The 9837-nt window shown below is 43.6% G+C and overlaps 1 protein-coding gene across 2 annotated transcripts; it reads right to left on the reverse strand.

Annotated features, from left to right (window-relative positions):
• Positions 1-295: 295 nt before the first annotated feature.
• LOC115112165 (dipeptidase 1) lies at positions 296-7990 on the reverse strand. 2 transcript variants are annotated; one of them, XM_029639011.2, is made up of 10 exons: positions 7189-7990; positions 6188-6314; positions 5793-5925; positions 5299-5449; positions 4701-4770; positions 4083-4259; positions 3160-3244; positions 1553-1628; positions 1093-1228; positions 296-864 (listed from the first exon to the last, which is right to left on the reverse strand). In XM_029639011.2, the coding sequence occupies exons 1-10, from the start codon at positions 7314-7316 to the stop codon at positions 673-675; spliced, it is 1275 nt and encodes a 424-aa protein (XP_029494871.1). In that variant the 5' UTR covers positions 7317-7990; the 3' UTR covers positions 296-672. The 2 variants fall into 2 exon arrangements, with proteins under 2 accessions (XP_029494871.1, XP_029494872.1); XM_029639012.2 differs by lacking the exon at positions 7189-7990 and adding an exon at positions 6829-6928.
• Positions 7991-9837: the final 1847 nt, after the last annotated feature.

A 9837-nucleotide genomic window follows, 5' to 3' on the forward strand; every position in this document is an offset into this window, starting at 1 on the left:
TTGTGAATGTCAAAATGAAGTCAAATGTGCTCAACGGACAGTGTTCCGTGACTCTAGGGCTGTATAAGAACAGGGAAAGGGAGACAGAGGTACAGCAGTTGTCTCAGTCAGGGCTTCAGAACATGACATCTGGAACAGCCTATCAATTATTTGGGATGCTCACTGTTGTCTCTCAACCATAAACTCCCCTCTGAAAGCTTTTCAGTCAGTTTAGTATTTCCTGTGTCACATGGCTCATGGTACAACACTGAAGTGAAAAAGGCAGTGATGCAGTGGAAGGTGTAAGACAGCATGGTCGAGTTATTAGATGTTTATTATTATACCCCCCAAAATACTTGTGCTTTACACAATGTTCCTGATTATTTGTTTATTGAGGGCCACATTTAACCGTTCAATTTCAACTCTAAAATGTAAAGTTGCCTGGTCATGGATTTACTTGGTATAAGGTCAACAGTGATGTGTATAACACCGTTTCAGAAGAATTTACTGGTTTACTCATGTTAACATTTCATTGTACAAATCCTTCAAACACAGTTAATGGACTACATCACCAACAGAACTTGTGAAAGATGAAGTGACCACAGAACTCAAGTGGTAAGGTCCAGCTATGCCTTGGGCAGCCTACTGCCATAGACATAACATCACACCCAGCATGGTCTATGTAGAGGGGCCTTATAGAGACCAGGAGAGCAGGCTACTCAGAGTCAGTGTTAGTACCAGGGCCAGAGGGCTGAGGGAGAGAATCGTCCCAGCACTGTCTGGGTTGGGGACAGGGTAGCCGTAGCTGGTCCTGCAGTCGTTTTTCACTTCTTCATAAGGGATGGGCAGATCATCTGGGGCCGTACCCTTCATGCTGTCTCGTACCTGGAAGATAGGAGTTCAGAGTCAGGGAGGGTAACAAAGCACTGGACCAAATAGTGCATGACATATGCCTGTAATCTATGTGTATGCACTGTATTCTGTATTGCATCAGCCCTTTTTTAAATGGATCTATGGAGGCTTGTGTGTTGATGTCAATCTTGTGGAAACAGTGGTGTTGTGAGGGGTGCTGAGCTGTAGAGGTCAGTGTGTAACTTTTACTGTCGTACTCACACGCTCCACCTCTCTGAACACTCTGAGCAGGTTGTCTCCCAGAGCAGCTTTCACCTCAGCATCTGTCCATCCTCTCCTCAGCAGCTCTGCCACCAGAGCAGGGTACTTAGACACGTCCTCCAGCCCCCCCGGTACCCTGACAGACAGCACAGGTAGAGAGGGGTGTGTGTGTCAAACTGAAGCCAATATTATGCAATTCTTCTGAACTCCTCCCCCAGCAGAATGGGTTTCTTTCCATGTAAAACATTTATACAATATTTTACTACCACTACTCAGACATGACTTTTGATATATATTTTTTAAATACTACTACTCTATCTACTCAGACATATGACTTTATACTTTTTTACTGGTATATTACAATTAGCACCTTTTAAGATAATGCACTTTGCTCAATCAAGTTCATTGGTGTTTTATTGTAACTAGGTGAATAACTCCTAGGTCAATTCACTCGACTCACCTGCCCACTCCATCATAATCCCCACCAAAACCAATGATACTGTGTCCAGCCACATTCTTTATGTGGTCAAAGTGATCTAGATTGAACATGAAAAGAAAGGTGAATATGCAGGGCAGTCGGAAAGTATTCAGACCCCTTCCCTTTTTCCAATTTATTTTTACGTTACAGCCTTATTCTAAAACTGATTCAGACTCTTTGCTGTCAGACTCAAAATTGAGCTCAGGTGCATCCTGTTTCCATTGATCATCCTTGAGATGTTTCTACAACTGGATTGGAGTCCACCTGTAGTAAATTCAATTGATTGGACATCATTTGGAAGGGCACACACCTGTCTATTTGACAGTGCATGTCAGAGTAAAAACCAAGCCATAAGGTCAAAGGAATTGTCCGTAGTGCTCCGAGACAGGATTGTGTTGAGGCACAGATCTGGGGAAGGGTACCAAAACGTTTATGCAGCTATGAAGGTCCCCAAGAATAGAGTGGCCGCCAACATTCTTAACTGAAAGAAGTTTGGAACTACAAAGACTCTTTCTAGAGCTGGCCAAACTGAACAATTGGGGGAGAAGGTCCTTGGTCAGGGAGGTGGCCAAGAACCTGATGGTCATTCTGACAGAGCTCCAGAGTTCCTCTGTGGAAATGGGAGAACCATCCAGAAAAAGAACCATCTCTGCAGCACTTCACCAATCAGGTCTTTATGGTAGAGTGGCCACATGAAAGCCCACTTGGAATTTGCCAAAAGGCACCTAAAGACTCAGACCATGAAAAACAAGATTCTCTGGTCAGATGAAACCAAGATTCAACTCTTTGGTGTGAATGCCAAGTGTCACATCTGGAGGAAACCTGGTACCATCCCTACGGTGCAGCATGGGGGTGGCAGCATCATGTTGTGGGGATATTTTTCAGCGGCAGGGACTGGGAGATTAGTCAAGATCGAGGCAAAGATGAACGGAACTAAGTACAGAGAGATCCTTGATGAAAATCTGCTCAGGACCTCAGACTGGGGCGAAGGTTCACCTTCCAACAGGACAACGACCCTAAGCACACAGGCAAGACAACGCAGGAGTCTCACCACAAGTCTCAATGTCCTTGAATGGCTCAGCCAGAGCCCAGACTTGAACCCGATCGATCGAACATCTCTGGAGAGACCTGAAAATAGCTGTGCAGCGACGCTCCCCATCCAACCTCAGAGCTTGAGAGGATCTCCAGAGAAGAATGTGAGAAACTCCCCAAATACAGGTGTCCCAAGCTTGTTCGCGTCAAGACTCGAGGCTGTAATCGCTGCCAAAGGTGCTTCAACAAAGTACTGAGTGAAGTGTCTGAATATTTATGTCAATGTGATATTTCAGTGTATTTTTTTATACATTTGCAAAAATGTATAAAAACATGTTTTCACTTTGTCGTTATTGAGGTATGGTGTGTAGATGGGTGAGAATTATAATTTTTTGAATTCAGACTAACACAAAATGAGCAATAAGTCAAGGGGTATGAATACTTTCTGAAGAAACTGTATAATAAAAATTTGAGAGACAAGGTTGGGTGAGTGAGTGAGTGATTGGTGGAGAGTAAAAAGTCATGATAAAAATGATGACCATGACTCAGCTACTCACCTGCCACCTGTGATAGGTTGGCTGTATTGCTGCATGTGACATAGTCGTTGTAAAAGTTCACCATGACAATTCCTTTTTTGTTTTGCTGGTGAGAAAAAAGGACACAGACATATAAACTGTATGATAAGTCAGAACTATAAACTCAAGTCACTAACCATTACAATGAAGAACTGTAGCTACCATATTGGTGTGGTCAGTTGGGCTTTTATGTTCTGTTGTTAACATTTTATGGTGCTATATAGAAATACAATGTTCCTTCATCTGTAGTTTTATGGGCCCTTACCACTGAATAGCTCAAACGTTTCCCGTACTCTTGTTGGTAAAGCTATTGTCAGCATGAGATATTTCACAATAAATGCTTCTGACGTGAGCTGGGTTTAATAGTGTAAAAAAACGTCTGTTTTCCAAGATACTGGAAAGATCTGATGGCTTTTCTAACTTCCTTTTGAAATCTTTGTAGTTTTAATATCACTGTAGACATTACCACGTTTTTTTTTCAGTCTTATTGCTTACTCTTCTTTGCCTTTGCCTCAACCTTCCCTTTCTCATCCTCCCCTCAGCCTATATTCCCAGACACCTCCTTTTCACTTTTAAACCCCTTTTCAGTTCCCTGTCTGTTTCCTCAATCCATGTTCTTCCCCTTATCCCCCGTCACATACCCCTTCATCCGATCACATCCACTCAATCTCAGGTCCAATTCCTTTATACACCTCACCCTCCAATCCCCTCACTCTACCTGCTCTCCTAGTCCTTCTCCTCTCACTACCCGACTCCCAATACTCTATCCCCTCGTCTCTCACCCTTCTCCCCCGACTCACCACCCTCCTCGGGGAAGGGATGAGGTCTAAGGAGAAGGAATGACCAAGTCCCTCATATATATTCTGTAATCCACTATCCCCTTGCCCCTCTCCCCCTTCACTCACCACCTTCTTCAGGACATCGTCAGGCACGTTCCTCTTGTGTGGGCACACAGCGTAGGCAGAGGAGTGACTGAAGATGACTGGGGCTTTGGACAGGTCTAGAACCTGGTTCATCACGTTCTCTGACACGTGGGCCAAGTCAATCAACATCCCAATGCGGTTCATCTCAAATATCAGTTGCTGTCGGGTGGAGAAAAAAATGAATGTTTCTGCCAGGACTGGGGGAAATGACCCTCTTACGGTGTCACCCTACTGGTGTTATAGAGACAATTCTACGTGATTCATTCAGCCTATCAACCCTAATGATATGGTTTGTAGCTAGGATCAAGAGAATGAACATGTTTTCATCCAGTGTGTTTTATACAAGTGATATCATACTGCTATAACATAAAGGAACATCTAAAGGCAAACTAGACGAAAATGAGTCTTTGAGGGTAACCCAATAGTTTCTGAGGAATTGCTCATTTGACAAAAATATTTACTTGGAATATTGCCTATGTTTTTGACAGAAGCAGAAGTATTAAAAGCCACACCAAATAGTATCATAGATTTGACCTTTGTTATGAGTGGGGTATTTCCAATGTGTGTGTGTGTGTGTGTGGCTCAGTGTGATAGACCAACCTTGCCAAACTCAGACAGTCCATTGTGCTGCGATGGCTCGGCTCCCGAATCCACGAGCCAATTATCTGCCCTGGGGGGGGAACACACACAACCACAGTAAACCACTAGGCCAGCTTCTGGAAGTGATCTTTCCCTTCCACTCTCCTATATCCTGCTAACATGATATGAATCAGTGAGGGGCTGAGGGATTCATTAGGCTCTGTAGTCTGTCCAGGGCCATGATTTGATTAGCAGGCCCATCTGTTTAGACGCCCCCCCAGAATATGACACCTCTGAAACGAGTGGCGACAGGAATCCTCTATTTTCCCCACCACAGAATTGAGTGAAATCAGTCTTTTTTTTGTCTATTAATAAGCAGTTTCAGCTGTTACCTATTGTGTCTCATTCATTTACATTCGTGTCATTTCTATCTTAGCTGTATGTGCTCTTTGAGAGAGCATCATATGGTGTGTAAAGCATTGATATGCTTAGGAATCTCAACTATGAAGTACGACAAAAAAAATGTTGAGCACCTTGTCACTTACTAAGTATAATCTGTGGCACCTAGTCCCCAGACCAGGGTGGCCCTGTCGTCAGCAGGGTAGCAGAGCCTACTCACCATGGTGTGTTGCAGCTGTGGGTGAGGGTGAGGTAGCGGACCCCCAGGTGGTACATGGTACGCAGGGTTCCCAGGCTGCTGTCCAAAGAGTGTCCTCCTTCCACCCCGATCAGACTGGCTGTCCTGTTCTGACTAAAGGCATCCACGATATCTGTGGTAAAAGAAATACTTGATGATACAGGTGGGTGAATGCAACTGTTATCTATGGTATTTCACAGTAGAGTGTTCCAAAGGGGTTTCATTCTCATAACCAAATGTATGGCTCCATTCAATCCGTATCGCGGATGTTCAGCTCTACATTGTGTTTGAAATTTAAAGGCAATGTTCCCGTGTTGGCGGAGACTGCATTAACGGTAAACGCTGCATATGTTGGCTCAATTGGAAATTACCTTTAAATGTACATTGTGGAATCTATGACACTTTCACTTTACATATTGAGTAAAGCCCTTACTGTATAACTTTTGATTACACTGTTTTTTGTAGATGACTCTCACCTTTGCTGCTGGTAGCAAACATGAAGGCTTCTGGGTATTTCATGCACATTCTGTGGATGACGTCAATCTGCTCCAGAGTTTGTCTGGCTGCGTCTTTGTACTGAGTGTCACATGGTACATATGCTGCCCAGAACTGCAAGTGGACAGTAAACGTTTTATCAGTTTATTACGTAATACAGAGTTCCCCAACTGGCGGGCTTCTTGTGGTCAATTTGCAGTCTACAAATGATTTGTAATTATGTTCTGGCCCCCCGACCATCCACTCAAGAAAAGAAAAATCTACCCGCGGCTGAAGCTAGGGTCCCTGATTTAATACATGTATTATTATCAACCACCCTCACATACACCGTTTTGTGCGTCCTTGTCAGTGTGTGTGGGTGCATGCGTGTGTGTACCTGTGCTGCCAGTCGTCCCTCCCTGATCTTGGGGATGTTGGTGTGTGTGTTGTTGAGGGTGTACAGATCCACTTTGTTCAGCTGGTTGTTAAACTTCATCCTCAACTGCCAGGGCAGATCATTATGGCTGTGGAGTCAAGACAGAGAGATCAACGCATGGCACTATTCATGCAGGGCAGTCAGTGCTGCTAACACACAGCCATTATTTAACTGTACATTAGGACAGAACCATCTTGAAACGTTAAAAAACAGCCTCCAAAATCTTAACGAAGCATATACTGTCACGCCTGCCCCCGCTCGCTCCCGAGTACGACGCACTCCTGCCCCCGCTCGCTCCCGAGCACGACGCACTCCTGCCCCCGCTCGCTCCCGGGCACGACGCACTCCTGCCCCCGCTCGCTCCCGAGCACGACGCACTCCTGCCCCCGCTCGCTCCCGAGCACGACGCACTCCTGCCCCCGCTCGCTCCCGAGCACGACGCACTCCTGCTCCCGAGCACGACGCACTCCTGCCCCCGCTCGCTCCCGAGCACGACGCACTCCTGCCCCCGCTCGCTCCCGAGCACGACGCACTCCTGCCACCATCATTACGCATACCTGCCTTCCCCCCCCGTCACACACATCAGCGATCATTGGACTCACCTGGACTCAATCCCCTCTGTCATTACCTCCCCTATATCTGTCTGGTTCCCCGCTCTGTTCCCCGCTTCTGCATTGATTGTCATACGTCCTTGTTTACCCGTGTGCTGACGCTGTTCCTGTCATGTTACCTGTCCGTTCCTCATTAAATGTTCAACTCCCCGTACCTGCTTCTCATCTCCAGCGTCAGTCTTTACACATACAATACACACCTTACATTGGCACGTCTTCTGTGCCATTAACATTACAGTGTGAATCAAATATGTCGATGTAATGTATTATAAACGATTCATTTTGGTTTAAACATTCAAAATCACCCATTCTAGGGTCTTGTGAGGAGAGAGAAATGTGTTAGTCACTTACCCATCAATCAGTGGTGTCTCTGACATTAGCCTCAGTGCGTTGTTCATGTGTTCATCCTGTGTCAAGGAGAGCTTGAGAGCACAGGACAGTATCAGCAGAGTCCCCCATACACTACCTCCAGACAACATCTCTTACTCTGTCAAACTACACCCTAGCTAACACACAATCTGATCCAGCCTGACCTGGACTTGTCCTCTCCAACAGCCTCTGGTTCACTACAGCCACTATGGTTTTCTCTCTAACTCTGTTTGTTACTAACTCGAAAAAGTGTATTTTGACTTGTTTCAATACATTTCTCAGCCTACACTAAGTTAGTTTGACTCTGTCTGGTGCTTCTTCAGATTTCACAGTTCATTGTGTTCCCTCCGAACTCTTCCTCTGTCCCCAAAGTGTCTCTTTGTGGGCCAGGGTCAAATACTTGAGAGAGTTTATTATGCCTACTCTGTCATTATCTCTTTGGTTGTAAAGTCAACACATGAAGTTGAGCATATTGGTTAATGTGTAACGTTCAGTACAACTCCCTCAAGTTTGAAATCCATAAGCAAGACAACCCCAGTAATGATATAGATGTGGATTAATGTTGGAAAGTGCCCGATGATGGCATGACCACTCAAATAAGAAGTGTTATAAACATGTGTTCTAAATATATGTAGAGAGCACCTCATCAACAATATGTGCTGAGGGTCGGAGTTTATCAGGCGTCAGTGCAAGTTTAATAAGATGGGTTAACCTTCTACTCTACTCAGAGTGGAGTCACTGTTATACATCCACAAATATAAATACGTCTATATTTGAGTCACAATACCTGCATATGACAGGTATGATAGAAAAATGACATATTTACCTGATTTGTTTGATATTAATAGTTAACGATTATATACTTAACCAATAGTAAGACATTTCTGTTCTATGAAATGTCTGTGTGAACGGAGAGGAGCCTAATAACCTACAGCTAGCATTCCATAGATAAGATGTGGTGGGCGTAACTGAGATAAAGAGAGCCTAGAGGAATAGGAATTTTAAAAATGTAAAAGCAAGCCAACGCCTGTTCTTAATCAGGAAATGAAAGGGGTTTGCGGTCAGCCATGATGTTCTGGAGAGGGTGTACAGCAGCTTGGTGGAGAGCATCCTCGTGTTCAATATGACAGTCTGGTATGGTAATCTGAGCGTAGAGGAGCAATTGCAAACTGACCAGAATAGTAAACACAGCCAGCAAAGTAATTGGTCGACCACAGGCGTATTTGAGCATTCTGTTCCACAAGGCAACCAAAAAGAAGACACTGGCTGTCGTTGGCGACCCCTCCCACCCTCCCAACCTCACTCGAGAGACTTCCCTCTGAACGGTGCTTCAGAATAACAGAACAACGGGTTCAAACATTCATTTGTTTCTTGTGCTGTTGGACAACTAAATGCAAAGTAAATTGTATCGGTATATGTACTTATCTGTCTAGTGCAGTTGGGACAGTGGTCGTTTGCGAGTGAATGTATTAATGTCCTCTATGTTGTTAGTGCATGCAACATGATGGACTGACTGGTTTAAATGTGTGAGAATGAATGTGTGTATTTGATTATTTTAATGAAGGTGATGCCAAAGAAAAATGTCCATCCTGGATGGACAATAAAGTTTTATTCTATTCTATTGTATAGAACAAAACCCTTATTGTGTCTATTCATTCTTGTATCTGAGAAACAACACCAGAGGCAGATAAGCATCTTTAGTGCCAACTGCTGTATATAGAAACTGCATTGTCTGTAAAGGTTAGGCTACTGGGCCCAAAAGACAAGACTGTTGGGTTGACTAGTCTCATTATTGCAATAATGAATCAATGTTAAATAAAGATGATAGTTTGAAGAAATGACAAAGTCTCTCTCAGTATGAATTTCTACAACACAGGAAATACTGTTGGGCCAGTAAACGAAAGGTTGCTGGTTTGAATCCCTGAGCCAACTAGGTGAAACATTTGTCAATGTGTAGTTTAGCAAGGCACTTATTCCTAATTGCTCTGGATAAGAGCATCTGCTAAAGGACAAAATATGTAAAAAGACAAAATAAACACTTTAAAAATATTAATGTTTTTTTTATGCTCATGAGTAAACACACAATTCTTCAATTCACACAAGGTTAACCTCTGCACCCTCAGTGAAAATTATAATTATAGAGGAACATTCTTGTCATTCTTGCTTTTATCCCTCTTAGGCCACAATTTAACCAGACTTTGCTTTGCTATGCTGTCTTTGCACAGCTTCTGCTTCATGGTAGCTCTCTAACCTTTGATGAGAAAGATAATTCGTTCATACAGCTCCTAGATAATTAACTAGGTGCAATGTACACAACTCAAATTGTATGTGTTCTGCTTTGAATTGTCATTTTCAATAAATCAAATGCTTTGGCTTTCAGCGTTAATTCTTTTCTCAAATGACAGGCAGTGAATCTGGTCTCTGTATATCAATATAGCAGTGGGATATCTGAACGCTAGTACATAACCCTTGTAGTCAGTCTATAGGCTCTTTTTTATCTTATATGATTAGGCTTCTTTTTCCATTAAGAGGCAAATATCATGTTCTTCCTGTCAAATGGCTTCTTGTTGAATTATGTCATTATTGATGTTGATATTGTTTAGTTTTGTGTTGTGTAGTGGCTTTGCTGGC

Source organism: Oncorhynchus nerka, linkage group LG27 (assembly GCF_034236695.1).
Source record: "Oncorhynchus nerka isolate Pitt River linkage group LG27, Oner_Uvic_2.0, whole genome shotgun sequence".
Taxonomy (NCBI): Eukaryota; Metazoa; Chordata; class Actinopteri; order Salmoniformes; family Salmonidae; genus Oncorhynchus; species Oncorhynchus nerka.

Excerpts from the sequence above, each read along its gene's own strand:
- LOC115112165 (XM_029639011.2), bottom strand. The coding sequence starts at position 7,316 with ATGTTGTCTGGAGGTAGTGTATGGGGGACTCTGCTGATACTGTCCTGT. Across the intron at positions 4,771-5,298 it reads CACAGCTGCAACACACCATG|GGCAGATAATTGGCTCGTGG; the intron begins GTGAGTAGGCTC and ends TTCCCCCCCCAG. Across the intron at positions 3,245-4,082 it reads ACGATGTCCTGAAGAAGGTG|CAAAACAAAAAAGGAATTGT; the intron begins GTGAGTGAAGGG and ends TTTTCTCACCAG.